The following is a 19,238-nucleotide window of genomic DNA, read 5'->3' as shown; positions in this document are numbered from 1 at the left end:
AAATTCATGCACTGGGCCCGAGGGAGGGGTGTGGCGATGTCCCTCAGCCTAGCCTGCACCCTCTCCAATCTGGGACCCCTCAGGGGATGTCTGTCTGTAAACCGCAGTCGTACATCCCTCTCACGATCCAGGACTGCTGGCTCCTAACCACTCACCTGCCTCTCTGCCTGATTGCCCCTAAACGCTTCTGCCTGCCAGCCTGATTGCCCTCTAACTGCTCCCCTGCTGGCCTGATTGATGCCTAACTGCTCCCCTGCCAGCCTGATCGCCCCCAACTGCCCTCCCCTGCTGGCCCGGTCACCCCTAACTGCCCTCCCCTGCCGGCCATCTTTTGATGGCCATCTTGTGACAACGTGAGGACGGCCAACGGTGGCAGCCATCTTCTGATGACGTGGGGGGCAGCCATCTTGTGATGATGCAAGGGCATGAGGGCCACATAGGCTTTTATTAGTATAGATTTTTAGGTATTATTGGCATTTTGACATGTTTATAGTGAGCTATGCAATAATTTTACAACTTGATACCAGTGAAGCTAATTGCAAAATTACATATTTTTCTTGAAAGAGTAAAACAGCTAACTTGCAACAAGAATTTAGTAAATTCCTTGCCCAAACTGGTTTGGCTCGGTGGATAGAGCGTTGGCCTGCGGACTGAAGGGTCCCAGGTTCGATTCCTGTCAGGGGCATGTACCTTGGTTGCGGGCACATCCCCAGTAGGGGGTGTGCAGGAGGCAACTGATCGATGTTTCTAACTCTCTATCCCTCTCCCTTCCTCTCTGTAAAAAATCAATAAAATATATTTTTAAAAAAAAAGAATTTAGTAAATTCCAAAAGAGGTGAGCCACTTATTTTGATTATTAGTAGAAATGACTAGAAATTTTGACTGTATTATTGTAGACATGGTTATAATCCATAGTAGATTATAAAAGTTTAAATTCTGTTTAAAAATATTAATGAGTAAGCATACCTGAATATTCTATTTGCAATTACTACTTTATATAAATATTTTTTCCTTGGATGGCCTATATCTTTAATTTGTCCCCACTGTCCTTTGTTATTGTGAAGCTCTTAAAACACCATAATTTTTTGTGCTGTTTTTTTGTTTTTGTTTTTTGAGAGATAACCATTCCATTTTTCTTAAAGATTGGGACAGGGAGAAATTACTTGAAGCTTGGATGTCCAACCCAGAGAATTGCTGCCAACGATCAGGTGTGCAAATGCCAACTCCACCACCAAGTGGGTGTAATGCCTGGGACACGCTCCCTTCTCCAAGAACTCCAAGGACTACACGCTCTTCCGTCACCTCTCCAGATGAAATAAGTTTGTCTCCTGGGGATCTGGACACCAGTTTGGTATGGCTTGGTATTCAGTGTACTTCCCATAGTTTTGTGTTTACCTTTTTATTTGTTTAATATTGTTTCATAAACCCTTTAGTCATATTCTGGTCATTGAATCCTATATCTTTCTTAAAGGGTTCCATTATTTCACGATTTGGTAAATATTTGTTATCACAGAATATTTTTTTGATCTCTGAATTACAAACTGAAAAATAAAGGTTTTCTTTACTCATTTCAAAACAAAAAACATAGAAGAGTTTAGGAAAACCACCTACTATATTTCCACTTAAAAGCTCCAGTTGCTTAAAGTTTTTAAACACACCATACTGAAATATTAAAAGTTGAGATTGTGATAGGCACTTTATACCAAAAATATGAAAACGTATTTTATATTTTCTTCAAGGCATTTATACTACATTGATAATTATGTATTTGTTTTAGTAAAGCTTCTGGAATTTTTTCTAATAAGTCATTGTTTAGAAAATACATAGTTTTATAGCAGAGTTCCTTGGGTAGAAATCTTTAAATTGCTACTCTGAATATCCTGAGTTGCTATATTGAAAAAACAGTTACTCTGTTTTATAGATTTTCTGGGGTGAGTATAAGGTGAAGGACATGATATTGAAGTGGTTATTTTGAAATGGGCTATTTGATATTGACCTGAATAGATTGTAATGATTTGTTTCTTGTACTTCCTTTTCTAAATGTGTAGTCACTAATTAAGTTAATACATAAGTTTGGACTGTAAGAGTAAATCTCACAATCATTTATAATGAGGTAGGCATATTTGTTATTCAATCAAAGGTAAGCACACTAATTTTAACTTACCTTATAACTTTGAAAACACTTTTTGTAATTACTGTATTAGTATTTTTGCCTTAAACTAATGGACAAATAAACATATTGCATTCTTTTCAACATATGACTTTGTTTAAATCATTGCTCTTCTTCATCTCCAGTGTGACATTTGTATGTGCAGTATTTCTGTATTTGAAGACCCAGTGGATATGCCCTGTGGACATGATTTCTGTAGAGGATGTTGGGAGTCGTGAGTATATATGCATAGTATTTTTTACTGCATGAAAGCACTCTGATTTGATAAGAAAATTGTTTGCTTTTAATATTTAATTATATGGATTACTTTACTGGTTACAGAGTTATGCTGAAATGTATTACACTACTAAGGAAGAATTTTATTTTTCTTATTTTAACATTTTTCCATCTATTAGTTTAGTGAAATTATTTAATTTAGCAATTAGTGTTATTTTAGCTTAATGTAAGGTACTTTAGGGGACAAAGCAGATATATGTAAATGTGTTTCTTAGTATTTAGTCCGGGAGCCCTCAGGAGCAGGAGGCGACCTGGCAATCAGGGGAAGGGTACGCCCCATCACACCTCTGCTGCTGCCACTGCTCGCAGTGCAAGCCTCAGCCAGCCCTGGTTACCTGAGCCTCAGGCAGCCCTGGGCGGCTAGGCAGCTGCCATCTGAGGCTTGCCTGTACCTCGGGCCAGCCCTGGGTGGCTGGGGGGTTGAGGGGACTGGGGGACTCCGGAGGCAGGCGCGCAGGGCAGGCCGGGCCTTGCCGCACGCCTCCTGCCCCACCAGGGCTGAGGGGACTGGGTTGAGTGCCGCCATCTTTGAGGGTGGGGCAGCCAATTAGCATATTCCCTCATTGGCTGTGGGCGCCACCATCTTTGAGGGCATGGTGGTCAATTAGCATATTCTCTCCTTATTGGCTGTGGGCGTCACCATCTTTGTGATGGTGTGAGGGTCAATTAGCATATTCCCTCTTTATTAGATAGGATATACAAATATGTACCATTGTGTTGCAATTGCCTGTAGTAGACAGTGCAGTAACATTCTGAAGCCTAGGAGCTGTAGACTATATACCATATAGCCTAGGTGTGTAGTAGGCTATATAATCTAGGTTTGTGTAAGTGTACTCTATGATGTTCCCACAAGAGTGAAATCACCTAATGATGCATTTCTCAGAATGCATATCCCCTTATTAAGTTACACATGACTGTATAAGGTAAATTATTTCCAACTTTCCAGGGAACCTATTCATAACTAAAATGAAGAGATTCCTGATATGTGAAAAAGGAACTCTGCAATTAGCACTCTCTAACTTTTAGTTTCAAGTTCCCTTTAGACTCTTAGAAATTGTTGAGGAGTCCATAGAGCTTCTGCTTATATGGGTGATATCTATCTCTATATACTATATTAAAAATTAACCCTGAAAAAAATAATATTTGTTTATTCACTTTAATAATAAACCCATTGTATGTTAACATAATATTTGCTATGAACAATAACTACTTCCATTAATAAATTAAAAGAATGGTATGTTTTGCTTTTTTGCAAATCTCTTTAATGTCTAGCTTAATAGAAGACAGCTGTAATCTCATACCTACTTATGCATTCATTATGTTATAATATATTGTTTTGGTCAATGTATATAAAGAAAATCTGTCCTCACACACATGTGTAGATGGAAAAGAGAGAAGTATCCTATATAATAAAGAGATAATATGCAAATTGACCCTTGCGCTATCACACAAGATGGCAGCCCCCATGTGGTCAAAGATGGCTGCCACAAGATGGCCAGCAGGAGGGAGGGTAGTTGTGGGCGATCAGGCCAGTAGGGAAGGGCAGTTGGGGGGGACCAGGCCTGCAGGGGAGGGCAGGTAGGGGTGACCGGGCCGGCAGGGGAGGGCAGTTAGGGGTGACCAGGCCGGCAGGGGAGGGCAGTTGGAGGTGATCAGGCCGGCAGGGGAGGGAAATTGGGGGTGACCAGGACTGCGGGGGGGGGGGTGCAGTTAGGGGCGACCAAGCCAGCAGGGGAGGGCAGTTGGGGGCGACCGGGCCAGCAGGGGAGGGCATTTGGGGGTTACCAGGCCAGCAGGGGTGGGCAGTTGGGGGCAATCGGACCGGCAGGGGAGCAGTTAGGCATTGATCAGGCTGGCAGGGGAGTGGTTAGGGGGTGATCAGGCTGGCAGGCAGGTGAGCAGTTGGGAGCCAGCAGTCCCAGATTGTGAGAGGGATGTCCCAGATTGGAGAGGGTGCAGGCTGGGCTGAGGGACACCCCCCACCCCAGTGCATGAATTTCGTGTACCGGGCCTCTAGTATTCAGATAAGTGTGGATACTCTTTGCTATACATCAAAACTCAATAAATAGTATTTCTTAATAGTTAATTGCAGTGTAAAATCTAAAACCATTCCAATGGCCTTTTTTTACTTTTAACATTAAAATCCTTTGGTCTATGTTGCACTTTTAACCTTTTGCTCTGGAATGTCGAGTGTGACTCGAGACACGGTTAGCATTAGAATAAAGGAATCGAGAAAAAAGCAAGCGAGTGCAAAGAGTTAATAGCTTTTTTTGCTTTTGCCTGGTTTTGTAACATCAGTTGGAGAACATTGGTTCACTGGATTGTTTAGATCTTCCAATGTTAACATATTTCACTACACACAAATATAGTAAAAAGTCTATTAATTAATATCATTACCAGTCTCATCAGGAACGTTTCTGATATTGGGAAGCTGTCAAACAGATAAGAATTTTTTTTAAATTCTAAGTTTTATCTGAAGGCTTGAATTTTGTCATTGGCAATAAATACCCCCAACTTTTTTTTCCTTGACATGCCAGGTTTATTTCGTTCGTTTTCAAAAATAGTCTATCATAGCCGAAACCGGTTTGGCTCAGTGGATAGAGCGTCGGCCTGCGGACTCAAGGGTCCCAGGTTCGATTCCAGTCAAGGGCATGTACCTTGGTTGCGGGCACATCCCCAGTAGGGGGTGTGCAAGAGGCAGCTGATCGATGTTTCTCTCTCATCGATGTTTCTAACTCTCTATCCCTCTCTCTTCCTCTCTGTAAAAAATCAATAAAATATATATATTTTTTTAAAAAATAGTCTCCCATATAACCAAGTCTGAATAATCATTGTTTGTAGTCACTCTTTGGAAAAAAAAAGGTGTTCCATGATAAAAGCAAGTGAGGCTGCTTGTATTTGAACAAAAGCCTGTGTATTTTCCTTGAGGTAACCATCATGCTTTGTTTGGTGTGCAGCAGTTCATTGTGCTTACTTCCCATTTCATTAATACTTGACCAATAATAATTTTTATTACTCTGTCGGGCCATTCTTATATAAAACTGGCATTTGTTTGGTTTTTAACTTGGAATATAGAGCAATGAAGAATGCAGTCTACTAGTATAATTTTAGGGCCACTGTCATGATTCATGCTAAAGCACCAGCAGTTTTAACCAAAAAAACACACACAAATGAAGGCTTAATACCATTTTGAAAATAGTTTTGACCTCTAAACCCCCTGGGAAGTCTCAGGAGCCCTCATAGGTCTACATATCATACTTTGAGAATGGCTGCTCTATAGCGTTTCCCCTGAATTCTTTGCCCATCCTTCTGCCAAATTATTTTTCTTGACACAGAGTAATACAAATAATTTTTAACTGATAATGTGAAGAATATTCTCCTATTGGAATATATCAGAGTTTTATGGAGCCTGTGTGTTTTAAAACATATTGAAAATAGAGGGGAAGATTTTAAACATGCTGAATTAAAATGCCTATGGGATATTTGAACAAAAATATATGTAATCAAGATCTATAGTTAACAAGGGAGATAAGGGTTTTAAGTTTCATTAGCATATAGGTGATAGTTTATGATGGGGGTATTTAGAGCATCCAGGAAGATTGTATGGAATTGAGAAGGGAAGAGCTTTGGTGTGAAAATCTTAGGGAACAGTAAAATATAAGTGAACAGGAGAGTAAAAGGCACTAGTGAAAAAGATGGGCAAGAAGCAACTAAAGGTAAGAAGAATGCCAGGAAAAACGTTAAAAAGTTCTGGGAGTCAGAGAGAATCTGAAAGAAAGAACTGTTAACAGTGTCTGATGCTTTAGAGAAGCGAAAGCAAATAAAAACTTAGAAATCTTGAGTAGATTGAGCTAATGAGTAATCATAAAGATTGAGCTAATGAGTAATCCTAATGGCCATGTTGAGACCGGTCACTCAATGAAGAGGTGATAGAAGCTAGAGTGTTACAGGCTTAGAGCTGAATGGGATGGACTTGAGGAAGGAATGGCAAATCATCATAAACTATTTTGCAAAGAAACTTTGATAGGAAAGGAAAGTATAACTAAAAAACGAGTCTTTTGGCTGAGAAAGGTTTTAAGGATGGGGAAAACTTGAGTATGCTATTGTGCCAAGGGTAAGAGGTGGAACAAAGGGAGCAGATAATGATGAGTCTTATTAGTAAGCTTGATACTTTAAGTGCAATGGATACTTTGTTTAAGAGACAGAGAACTAAAGGGAAAATATACTCTAGGCAGTGGAATAATGAGCTGTTGTTGATGGTGATGACTAGAAAATGATGATTTAATTTCCTGGTTTTCCATTTATTTTCTCTAGGTTTAAATGTTAAATACACACTTCAAAATTTTTTCCTTCTGTAGGGCAACATTAATAATAACAATAAACCTTTGCTAAAATTTATAAATTCTTATTCTGTACAAGGCACCATGCTTATATTTTACATATATTATATCTTATAATCTGTATAACAACCCTGAGAAGTATATATTATTATCTCCATTTTATAGATAGTAAAACTGAAGATTATATAACTTGTTAGTGGCAGGCCTGGAATTCTCTAATTCAAAATCCTGTTCTTAACCACTTAATTCACCTTGGGCTAGATTCCTGCTACTTTCCAGGGTGCCTTTTCCCTACTACCTCAACTAGTGTGACTGGAATAGGACATGAAAGCCATTTTAATATTTGTCCAGATGAAATATAAGCAGAAAACCTATTCTTCAAAAAGGCATGCTACATTTTAGTGCCATTCCAAAATCTATTGAGTTATGCATGGTTTAATTCTGTACCAGTGCTCCCTTTTGTTTAAAGGTATAGAATATTGAGAATTGAATATGACCTTTCTAAACCACTCATTTCTGAATTTTTAATGTTAATAAATATATTGTTTCAAATATTTAGAGGAATAGGAACATGTAAAAATATGTAAAACATAAATACGTGTATATATATTCATATAAATAATGAATGCTTGGGCAGGTAGTAAGTGTTCACTGTGAATTATATGAATCAGTGTGTTATACCTGATATTCCACACTTAGTTCATTTGTGTTATTTTAATTATATTGTAGCAGATAATTCAGTGAAAAGAAAAAAATCTTAGACTGAGTAAATAAATTTTATCTTTGCCCATTTTCTATCAATTGATCATTTTAATAGGTTTTTGAATCTGAAAATTCAAGAAGGTGAAGCCCATAATATTTTCTGCCCTGCGTATGATTGCTTCCAACTTGTACCTGTGGATATCATAGAAAGTATAGTTTCTAAGGAGATGGACAAACGATACCTACAGTTTGATATTAAGGTATGCTGGCAATTATCATTCCAATCCCATCATTTTAATTTTATAAAAACTATACAACAGATTTCATTTAATATTTTTGTTTTATTTTTGAAAACACATAAAAATTGCATAAAGGAAATATAATTTACTTTTGTCTCATAAAATTGCATAAAGGAATGGTAGCATTAATTGAAGTTTTAAGCTATAATGTTATTTTATAATCATGAAAGAAGTGAAAAGCTAAAGTAGTCATTTATTAAAAGAAATAAAACTATTGCTCAGAGCTATTTACTGATTTGCCTGTTGTACTTTTATAACTGATTGATCAAGATACTGTTCAAAGTAGATAGTATTACTTTAAGTTTTCCAAAATACATTATATTTTATACTCATAAATATTTAGAAATAAAGATGATCAACTTAGAAATATATGGGGTTTTCTTTTAGTTTCAAGTAATAGTTCATGAATTATACTGTTTATTACATCTTTTTTTCTATATATTTATTAAGGAGTTATTCAGAAATATATGCAAATTACTTTTTTTCTTGTATGATTTAAAAGTTCATCTTAAGTGCCTTGTGTAGATTTTGGGGGTTCTAAACCCTAATGTGTAGACTTTTTAAAAAGTTCTGCTGTTTCTTTAGATAGAAAGCATCATAATATTGATTTTTATGTATTACTAGAGGCCCAGTGCATGAAAATTCATGCACTTGGAGGGGGGAGGTCCCTCAGCCTGGCCTGCCCCCTCTCAAAGTCCGGGAGCCCTCAGGGGCGGGAGGCTACCCAGCAATTAGGGGAAGGTGATGCCCCATCACACCTCTGCTGCTGCAATTGCTGGCAGTGCAAGCCTCTGCTGGCCCTGGTTACCTGAGCCTGGGCCAGCCCTGGATGGCTGGGCAGCCACCATCCGAGGCTGGGCAGCCACCAACTTGTGGCTGTGGGCACCGCTATCTTTGAGGGAGGGGCAGTCAATTAGCATATTCCCTCCTTATTGGCTGTGGGTGCCACCATCTTTGTGGTGGTGTGAGGGTCAATTAGCATATTCCCTCTTTATTAGATAGGATTAGTATACCATTTAGATATTTACTATTCTAATGCAACTAATAATCACATGTAAGATTCTTTTTATAATTATGTTCATCAGAAAAGTGGCATATTGTATGAGAAAACATTTCTAAATTTCACATTTTCTGTGTGAATAATTGCATTTTTACTTTATCATCATCATCTATCATCTTGGTTTATTAAAGAAACATATTATATACGTTTATATAAAAGAAAATGTAAATTTGAAAAATCATGTCATTACTGGGTAATTGCCACTTCTTTCCTTCTTACTAAGTCGTTTCATGATTTCACTTAAATGTGGAATTTTGAGGTCAAACAAAAGAGCAAGCAAAACAAAACAGTTACAGATTCATAGACACAGAGAACGAACTGATGGTTGCCAGAGGGGAAAGGATTGGGGGGCATGGGTGAAACATGTGAAAGGCACTAAGAGGTACACATTTCCAATTATAAAATAATGAAGTCAAAGAGAGTGTACAGTATAGGGAATATAGTCAATAATATTGTAATAACTTTGTATGGTGACAGAAGGTTACTAAAATTGTTGTGGTGATCACAGATATCCAATCACTATGTTGTACACCTGAAACTAATGTAATAGTGTGTGTCAGTTATACTTAAAAGGAAAAAAAAAGCAGTTGTTTCGTACTTTTTGGTACTATTTGAGTTATATTTTGAGACTGACTACTTTTTATTAGTTCGCTTTTTTTTTCTTTAAAGTAAATTAACATAGGAACACATTTTATATTAAAATTTAGAGTTAAAATATTTTTTGTTGTGTTTTGTTATTACTATTTAAACAGGCCTTTGTTGAAAATAATCCTGCCATTAAATGGTGTCCTACTCCAGGCTGTGAAAGAGCAGTCAGACTAACAAAACAAGGGTCAAATACATCTGGGTCTGATACACTAAGCTTCCCCTTGCTCAGAGCTCCTGCTGTGGACTGTGGAAAAGGACACCTCTTCTGCTGGTCAGTACAAGACAAGTTGGAATTAGCCTAGTCACCTTTCTAATAGTTTTTAAAGAATTTGTACCTTCAATCAGACTTTTAAATTCTACTGTTTGATGTCATTCTTATTAATTAAGTGTATTGAGTATACATTTATTGTGTGCTTGATATGTGCTGAGTACTGTGCCAAATATTTTTATATATTGAGTTCTCCTGGCTTTGCTATGAGTTGAGTGCTGTTATTATATCCATTTTACAGATAAAGAAACTCCAGCTCAGAGAAGTTGCCCAGGGTTATGCAGCTAGGAAATGGCAGAAATGGGATTAGAACCCAGCTCCGTTTGATTCCAGAGCCCATGCACTAATATCAGATTGTTGACCACAGATTAGAAAATGTTTAGAACTTTACTTTATATCTTAAAATAAAAGTGTCTAGCCCTGGCCAGTGTGCTAAGTGGTTAGAGCATTGGCTCAAGCACTCAAGGGTCCTGGGTTTGATTCCCAGTGAAGGGTACATACCTGGGTCGCAGGTTCGCTCCCCTTCTCCAGTCAGGGCATGTGTTCTCTCACATTGATGTTTCTTTTTCTTTTTCTCTCTATCTCTCTTTCCCTCCCTCCTTCCCTTCTGCTCTCTCTGAAAACCAATGGAAAAAAATACCCTCAGGAGAGAATTAACAAACAAAAAATTTCTAGCAGTGATTCTTAACTAGGGATGCCCAGAATTACCGACAACTTTTCCAAATTTTCATCCCAAGCCTAGCAAGTCATGTTTTGACTTAGTAGGTTTTGGAGGGGGGATCCCAAAAGCTCTTTAATGATTCTAATGCACAGACCTAGTTAGGAACTACTTTGTGTGTCTTTAATTTCCAGTGCCTGATAAGTACTCAATAAGTGTAAACTGATGATAAATCAATAATGGGTGGTATATAACTATATTTGTCTGACATCAGCATTCTAACTTTATTCAGAGTAGATTCAATGAAAGTTAACTTTTATTTAATTAAATGATCAAGAAAATAAGTACTATTTGTTCTTTTTTGCTCATTTATAAATTTATCACATATGCAAGGATGAATATAATACTCTACTCTTACCTACTTATTAGAACCAAAATCAAATTGTAGCATTGCTAGATAGTAATAAAATATTCCTACCCTGAAAGATCTGTTTCTTACTCTCAGCATCATTGTCATTAGCTAAAAATATTTCTTCCCCTGTCAACCTATATATAGCACTAAACTCTTGGTCAAGTGTTGCAAACTATTAGCCACACCAATTTTTGAAAATAAAGTTTTATTGGAACAAATACTTCTTGGCCACCCAAAATTTTATAACTTCCTGTTCTTATTCCTATAGTAGAGCTTTTCCTATAGTCAGAAATTTCAAAAAAATTTTTAAAGAAATCCTGAGTAGAATTCTGCTCTTCTGTAATGTCTTAAAGAGAAACAAATCTGCTGCATGCAAAAGGAAGCTTTGCAAGAGAGATCTTTATAAAATAAAGGCATGTGATTCTAGGTTTGCTTCTTTCTTTCCCAAAAAGCTCAGAAATATTCTTTAAAGATGATAACAAAAACCACAAGAAATGGCAATAATAATTTCTTCTTTTTAAGAACAGCATGTGACAGAATCAGTTTAGAGTCACTCCCAAGAGATGTCTGCCTGAGTAGAACTGAATGTATTCATTGTTGGGAGGGAAGGTAGGAGTAGGCATTTATTTCCCTTCCCTTCCCACCAAGGGATAGCCTTTTCTATTATAAATTGTTCACCAACCCGTTCTGTACCCTTTATTAACTCAATCCAGAATGCTCTCTCCCCCAGCCTGTATAACTGCAATTTGTCTCATCTTGACAATGTTATCCCATCAAAACCTGAATGGACTCTCACTTGAGCTACTGACCTTCTCCCCTCTGTTTTTCTTTTTATTAAGTAGAACATGCTCCTACTTTGCCCTCTGAACCAACACAAAGTCTTTTTTTTATCTGGGTTAACTCCTTAAAGATTTGTTATCATAAATACTTCTTGGTCACCAAAATCTTAATCTGTAAAGAGAATATTCAGAATTACCCTGGTATAGTTAGTGGTCATTTCTCTCCTGTGCCAACTATGAATGTCTCCTGGTTCCTTTAATCACAAATATATCCATTGGAAACTGAGAAACTTACTTGGAATTCGTCTCTTCTAAATCCATGGAAGTCAAACCTATTTTACAGTTATTCACTGAAATTGACTGGCATGGATATTCTAAGTAATAAAATGGTGAGGTTTTTAATATATCATGTAGCTGTGGAACATTTATTTACTGAACCTATGCAAAGAAGCTTTTAAAATGGTGTCACCACCACCAGGAAACAAATTTGAACCCCTGATAGGAAGGTTTGAATCACAGTGATACACCTGGTGAGGTCACAGTATCGGGTTTCTAGTCCTCTTAACTTTCCAGTGAATCTAGAGGGCAACGTGCAGACCTGTTAAGTACTTGGGAAAACTTGGAGTGTGAATACATTAGCACTAAAATTGTATAGCTCATTCTGTTTTCCTCCAATACCCAGGATAGGATTTTGATACCGCGTGCTCCCTTGTTAGGGTCATGAATCTTGATTAAGTTAAAGCAACAGTTTCATGCTTCATCTCCTTCTCCATTGACAGACAAAGGGACTCTTCTAAGATTCCACTGGACAAAATAAATGAGGCTGTCCTTGTTTGTGGACCTAATAGTTGAGTCTCATCCTTTCTTGCAAAATCAGAGTCTCAATAGCTCTGGTTCTGGAAAAAAAAAAGATTTTCCCAGACTGGCAGTATTCAGTTATTTAAGTATCAGTCTTTCCAGCTAACAGAATATTCCGCATTCTTTCTAGGCCAGGAATGAAAACAGGATACTACTTATGTATTTGGTAGAGATCAATCATAAGACCATGTTTAAATATCATGTCCTCTATACAGAGTAGCATACCCATCTAAATACAGGTTTACCCCACTACCCTAAACTGTTTCTATGAAACCTTTCATAAGTGTAATAAGTGGAAATGACATAAAGTGAAAATGCAGTGACCATTCATTTATACGGAAAAATTTTGAGTGTATCCCAGATTCAAATTATAAACCTATCAAATCATACCAAGTATCACATAAAACAGCACCAACATGTAGTAAAAGCAGCGCCACTCTCGCTGCTCCAGTGCATGCTGCTTCTACAGTGGCCTGCGCAAAACCAGCGCTGAATGCTATTTTCACTTTCCGCCTTTTTTTATTTTTCTGCCAACGATTGTGCGTGTTGACACATTTTCAAGGAAAGAATCATCCCTTGATCTCTTGAAATTAGTTAACCTTCATATTTGGATACGGTTAAGAATTTTAGGTTAGACAATTTTTTTCTTTATAATTTCTTACCAGACACTTTTTTCCCTAAATGAACCCACTGTATTAGTGTCGCTAAATTTCACTTGACTATGTACCAAAATTCCCCTTCCCATTCATTTGTTTTTAGTGACATTTTGAGGTGCAATCTCAACAACAGGTACCAGGTCTGTCAGAATACTTGTCATCAATCATTGGTGTCTTTATTAAAACTTTTTTCAGGAATTTAGGTTTCAAGTATCTGAGAACATTCCAGTATCTTCTCTCAGAAGAACCTCACTCCCTACACACCGATAATAGCATTAAGTGGCAGCCTCTAGTTCTCTCTGATTTATGGCCCTTGCTCTAGCTTCTCCTTTTTATACCCACTCTAAGCATTGCATTGAGAACTAGTGGAAACTGTGCTGATCAATTATAGCGCCCAGAAGAGATCCCACTGCTGGGGCTAGCACCTGAGGAAGCAGCAGGTCTGTCCTGTGAGTCTAGAAAAGGAAACCAGCTGCTGTCTAACGCAGCACAACTTTAGAGAATCAGGCATACTGATAAGTACTAGTAGTTGTGGACTTTTAAAGAAGTAGCATTTATATTTTCAGACCCCTGTGATTATTTTCTGGGTCCTGTCAGAAATTGTTCTAACAGCAGAGCCAGTCATACTGGTATTGATGCTACTAGGGGGGGAAATATTGAATACACTATTTAATTTCCAGTGGGTGAAAATCTTAAACTTAATGGAAATAATTTATTTCACTGACTTCATTTGTTTTAGGTACTGCAGATATATAAGGCTATTCAGCTTAATTTTTGTTTTAAATGATTCATGAGGAATACAGATTCTGTATATCTACATACATTCTCAAACACCATATGGAAACACTATTCTTAGTTCTGTGGAGTATTTCTAGCACTAGTGAATGGTAGTATATGTGCCAATTTAAAATTAACAGTTATTTACAGATATCCCTTACATTTTAGGAAAGCAGAGTTGATTCTGATATGTACTAAAATAAGTTTAATATATCTAATTCCATGCCTCAGTTTTCTCAACTTCAAAGTTGGAAAAGTTACTTTCCACCTATTTTTTTTCCTGATGTTGATGAAGAATATTTTGTAAATTGCCGCCATTTCTATGTTTTCCTCTTTAGGGAGTGCCTTGGTGAAGCACATGAGCCTTGTGACTGCCAAACATGGAAAAATTGGCTACAAAAGATAACTGAAATGAAACCAGAAGAACGTAAGCGGAATTTTTAGATAGCTATGCTTCGTGTTTTCTGATAGCATACAAAAGATAATGTGGTCATATTTCTTAGAGTCTTCATTTAAGAAGTTTTCAAGTTTGTTCATGCTAGGCTTTCCCTGTTTAATATCACCCCCTTAATCAACATCCTTTTGGAGATGACAGAATTTTCAAGAGGGACTCATAGACAGGTTCCATGTTTCTAGCTGACTTGTTTTCCAACCTAAGATAGGGTAAACGGGTCTCATTTAAGGCTCTTCCTACAGCCTTCCCTGTTATCCTGGGTTGGGCCAACTGTATGATCTGTAGTGAGAGGAAGCTTATTTCCCTGGAAGCTTCCAGTGAGAAGACAAGTTAATTTCTTGCTACTGTGTTTCTGTGGACTTATTAAATGCCATGTCAATAATGATTTTTATTAAGACTTTTATAAATACATTATCTCTGTTAATTCTCACAGAAGTTGATGAGATTAATATTAGTAATCCCATTTTACAAATGAGGAAATTAGCACCTTTTATTGAGTGACACAGGGCACAGGCCTGGTAAACAGAATGGGTTTGAATTAGCCTTCCTAATAGCAATTCCTACATTTAACAAGTAAATATATATGCTTTATAACAACTTTTATCTTCTGAAGTGTTTTATGCAACTATTTTCTTAGAAATTAATATAAATGAAAATTAACTTAGGGGGTTTTCTTTGCTTTTTAGGTAATGGAGTTAGTTTGAGGAATTGCAAATCAGGACTAAGAATTGACTCAGTGAATCTACACTTATTAGTGAGCAAAGTGCGTGATAAAAATGATGCTATCCTTCAAAGAGTGCAGAGGCTAGAAGGGAAACTGTCAGATAATTACAATATCATACGATAACTAATACGGGCTTGTCTTATGTCGGGCAATATATCATGGCCCGAGAGCTAGTCCTGAGCATTTCAAATTCACAAGATCCATTGTGTGCACCAACTCAGGGTTATTCATACCATGGAGAAGAAACTACTATGTATACCAGAATACCAGCTTATTAATTGCTAATGAGGGAGATCCCTTTCACATTTTGAGAAGGCCCGTGTCCCTTGTCCAGGAGCAAAAGGAAGTGTAAAATCTCAGGATATTTTATAGTGAGGTCTGATTAAATACTTCTGTCCTGTACATTCATCATTCAATCATTAATTTATTTTTTTTTAGTACCTGCTATGTGCTAGGCACTTCCCAAATAAAAAACACTTTTATAAGTTGTTTCTGTTCTCCAAGTTCATCATGTCTCTCTCTTGAAAGCAGATTTATCTTGCCATTTCTCTCTTGACACCCACCTATTTTCCCTATTCTGATATTTATGGGTCTGTATATGTGTATGAGTTCTATAAATAGATTAGTACCATTACCTACAACACCTTTAAACATGACAACACAATTAGATGTGCTTTCTTTTCTTGCTTCTGACATCTATGTTTCTGTTAGAGGTGGCTTGCTATTGTCCACATACCTACATTTTTTTATACATATCTAAGAAGCGTAAAGTTAAGGTCCATGGGAGAAGATTGCAAGAGATGAGGCTTGAAAGGTGGGTGTTTCCAGATTGTGAGGGTTCTTGCCAAATTGTTTGAATTTATCCTAATAACAGAATAAGCCATAGAATGCATTTTTAAAAATAGGGATGTGGCATTATCAGAAATACTTTTATCAAGATAGACAACTAGGAAGACTAAAGGAGAGAGAGAGACCAGAAGTAAGGCGGTGAATTTTTACTTTGGCTCAGATGGTGGATCATGATATCATTGGTCAACTTAGGAACTTCAGGTAAAGGAGTAACATTCAGGGGGAAATAATGAGTTTTGTTGTGGACATTTTGAACTTGAGGTACTTTTAGGACATATGAGATGTGGTAGAAGTTGCCTGCAGCTCAGAAGTGATGCTGAGAAAACTTAGGAGAAACTTGTTAAGTTTTGAGTGATACCTTCATTGTTTATTTAACTTTTTTTTTTTTTTGCTACTTTGTTAGAATACAAAAATAAGGTGCCCTCTACGCTCTTGAAATGTACATTTTAGAGATGGAGATAGCTATATACAAAACTAAGAAAAAAAGAGTATTATAAATGCTGTGAGAGAACAGTGTACCTGCAATACATTGTGAGGATGGGGAGAGACAAAAAAGAGATTAGTTGTGTTATCTCCAAGAAGAGAGTTAGAAAAAGCTTTATAAAAGAATCGATGCATAAGCTGCATCTTGAAAGCAGGTAAATGCCCTTCACAGAGACCAGAATCGGAAGGGCATTCCAGGCATAGGATGAAGGAGGGATACGAAGCAGTATGGCATAGTCAAGGACTACAGACAATTCAGTATAGCCAGTGCAAAGGAAGGCACATTGAGGGATCAAACTGCACAGGCGGAAGTGTGAATCAGGTGTCTGGGTGGGTTATATGCAATCCTGGAAGGTCTGGCTTTATCCCGAAACACTGAGAAAGTAGGTGTTGCCAGATTGCTAGGGTTCTTGCCAAATTTATCCTAGTAACAGAAGAAGCCACAGAAAGCATTTTTTAAAGTAGGGAAGTGGCACTATCAGAAATATTTTTATCAAGGTAGATGACTGGTAAGAGTAGACTGAAGGAGAGAAGAAGGAGTTTTGAGTAGGAGAGTGGTAACTGAAGATGCTTACTTAAGTCACTTGGGCAGAGATGTGGATGATGAATTAGAGACTATTGAAACATATTAGGTAAGAAGTTGTTTCTGAGACAACTTCAGAATGTCCAGGTAAGAGGATTCGAGGACTTGAACAAGACAGAGGCAATGCAGATGAGAGAGGAGAAGTGTATGCAGGGGAGTTAAGATGTCATACTGAGTTGAAAAGTGAGGGAGGGTACTTACTTGTTGCCTAAAAGAGTTAATATACCACAGGAAGTAATTAGTACAATATATTATTTGATTCTTTAATAGAAAATAGCTAGAAGTGTCTGATTTGAGATGTAAAGCAAGTATTTTGAAATGGGTGATTATTTTCAGTTATCACTTACAATTCTAAAGTTAGATCAATTACTCCATATCCACTAACAAGCTTTACTAGGGAAGGAGAGGAAGAACGGCCAGGCCAGTAAGTCCAGATTATTGGTGCACTGTGACAGAATATCCTTACATGTGAAAGTGATGCTGGTAATGAGGAAGAAATGTAATAGAACTAGAAAATGGTATACATGGTGTATACATGTTTACTTCTGGCGGCCAGAGATAGGTATACCTCAAATTAAAAACTGAAGATCACACTCAAAAAGTTTCAAATAGGGTTTTAATTCCGAGACATGGAGGAACTATAGAAAGTTGGATAGTAGACAAGAGAGTGAGGATACCTAAGAAGTGTCTACCAGAAGAGACAAAGCCAAGGCTGCAGAGAATGTTCCCAGCTGCTGGGAGAAACCCAAGAGTTTACTCAATTTCCTCCCACCGAAAGGTGTTGACTAGTAGATTATTATAATGGCCACTTAAGTTTATGAAATTGAGCCCTGACCGATGTGACTCAGTGTTCAGAACATCGGCCAAAGCACCAAAGGATTGTGGGTTCAATTCCCGGTCAAGGGCACATACTTGGGTTACAGGTTCAAACCCTGGTCCTAGTCAGGTATTTGTGGGAGGCAACCAATCAGTGTGTGTCTTTCACACCTCTCTCTCTCTCTCTCTCTCTCTCTCTCTCTCTCTCTCTCTCTCTTCTCCCTCCTTCTCTCCCTCCCCCCTCCCCCCTCCCCCCTCCCCCTCTTTCTCTCTCCCTCTCTTTTTATCCCTCCCCTCTCTCTTAAAAAAAAAAAAATGGAAAAAATGTCTTTAGGTGAGGATTAACAAAAAGAAAATTTAGGTTGAGGCTTAAAGCAAACAGTAATAGGCCAAGTATAATACTTAAGTAGAACATCATCATTATATTTAAAAGAAAAGTATGATTAAATATACCATGGACTTTATATATTACTTTGGCTCATGATCTCAAATCTGGCATAAACATTTTCAACCAAACTTATAGATTCATGGGAAAGATTTCTCCCTTATGCCCAGTTTTCCAAAGTCATTGAATTATGAGACTCAAAAGAAGCAACAAAATCTAATGCATGAAAAAAAGTATTAGAAAATAAACAGATCAGTTTAAAGAATTAATTCCACATAAAGATTCAGGTACTATTTTTAAGTTCCGAAACTGCTCTAGTATGTCTAAATCAAAGCAAGAAGCAGGAATGATATTTTCTGAGAAATAATGGTTATTTATAAAATTGTCAAATCAGCCCTGGCTGGTGTGGTTTGTGGTTAGAGCACCAGCTGGCACACCAAAGGGTCTCAGGTTCGATTCCCAGTCAAGGGCACGTACCTGCGTTTTGGATTTGATCCTAGCTCCAGTTAGGGTACATTCAGTAGATAACCAATTAATGTCTCTCTGTCTCTCTCCCCACTCTCTCTCTCTCTCCCTCCCCCTCTCCCTCCCTTCCTCCTTCTCTCCCTCTTTCTAAAATTCAATGGAAAAAATATCCTCAGGTGAAGATTAACAAAAATAAGTAAATAAGATTGTCAAATCAGTTTTTTCATAGTACATAACAAATTGTTAGAGTGGAATTCAAATCGTCTTTTTAAAAATTCAGTCTTTAAAAAGAACTTTGTTTTCGCTTTCATACATGTTGACTCTACTAATAGGTCTTAGATTCTGTTATTCTCTAATATTTTATTAAATGAAGTTAATATTTCTTAGAAAGAGACCTAAGCACACGAGATTATAAAGGAAAGAAGATCAAGATATATAGACATGTAACTGAAGTAAAGGCAAGAGTATGGAAGTCAGTACAAGCGAAGAAGACTCACCAGGTAGATTGAAGGGAGGTAAGGTATTGAAGGTATGAAGGACAGTATGTATAAAGGGCAGATGTATGAAATAAGCATG

The 19,238-nt window shown here is 37.4% G+C and overlaps 1 protein-coding gene across 3 annotated transcripts in view; it reads left to right on the top strand.

Annotated features, from left to right (window-relative positions):
• The window catches only part of ANKIB1 (ankyrin repeat and IBR domain containing 1), a 117,749-nt gene that overhangs the window by 73,617 nt on the left and 24,894 nt on the right, over positions 1 to 19,238 (top strand). For all 3 annotated transcript variants that reach the window (XM_079785755.1, XM_079785753.1, XM_079785754.1), the window contains exons 6-10: positions 1,143 to 1,351; positions 2,296 to 2,384; positions 7,604 to 7,748; positions 9,600 to 9,766; positions 14,242 to 14,330. In XM_079785755.1, the coding sequence (XP_079641881.1) occupies positions 1,143 to 1,351; positions 2,296 to 2,384; positions 7,604 to 7,748; positions 9,600 to 9,766; positions 14,242 to 14,330 (699 nt within the window). The remainder of the gene's footprint in view (positions 1 to 1,142; positions 1,352 to 2,295; positions 2,385 to 7,603; positions 7,749 to 9,599; positions 9,767 to 14,241; positions 14,331 to 19,238) is intronic.

Source organism: Cnephaeus nilssonii (genome assembly GCF_951640355.1).
Source record: "Cnephaeus nilssonii genome assembly, chromosome: 12".
Classification (NCBI taxonomy): Eukaryota; Metazoa; Chordata; class Mammalia; order Chiroptera; family Vespertilionidae; genus Cnephaeus; species Cnephaeus nilssonii.
Note: the sequence above shows the minus strand (reverse complement) of the source record. Positions and strands in the feature narration are given on the sequence as shown.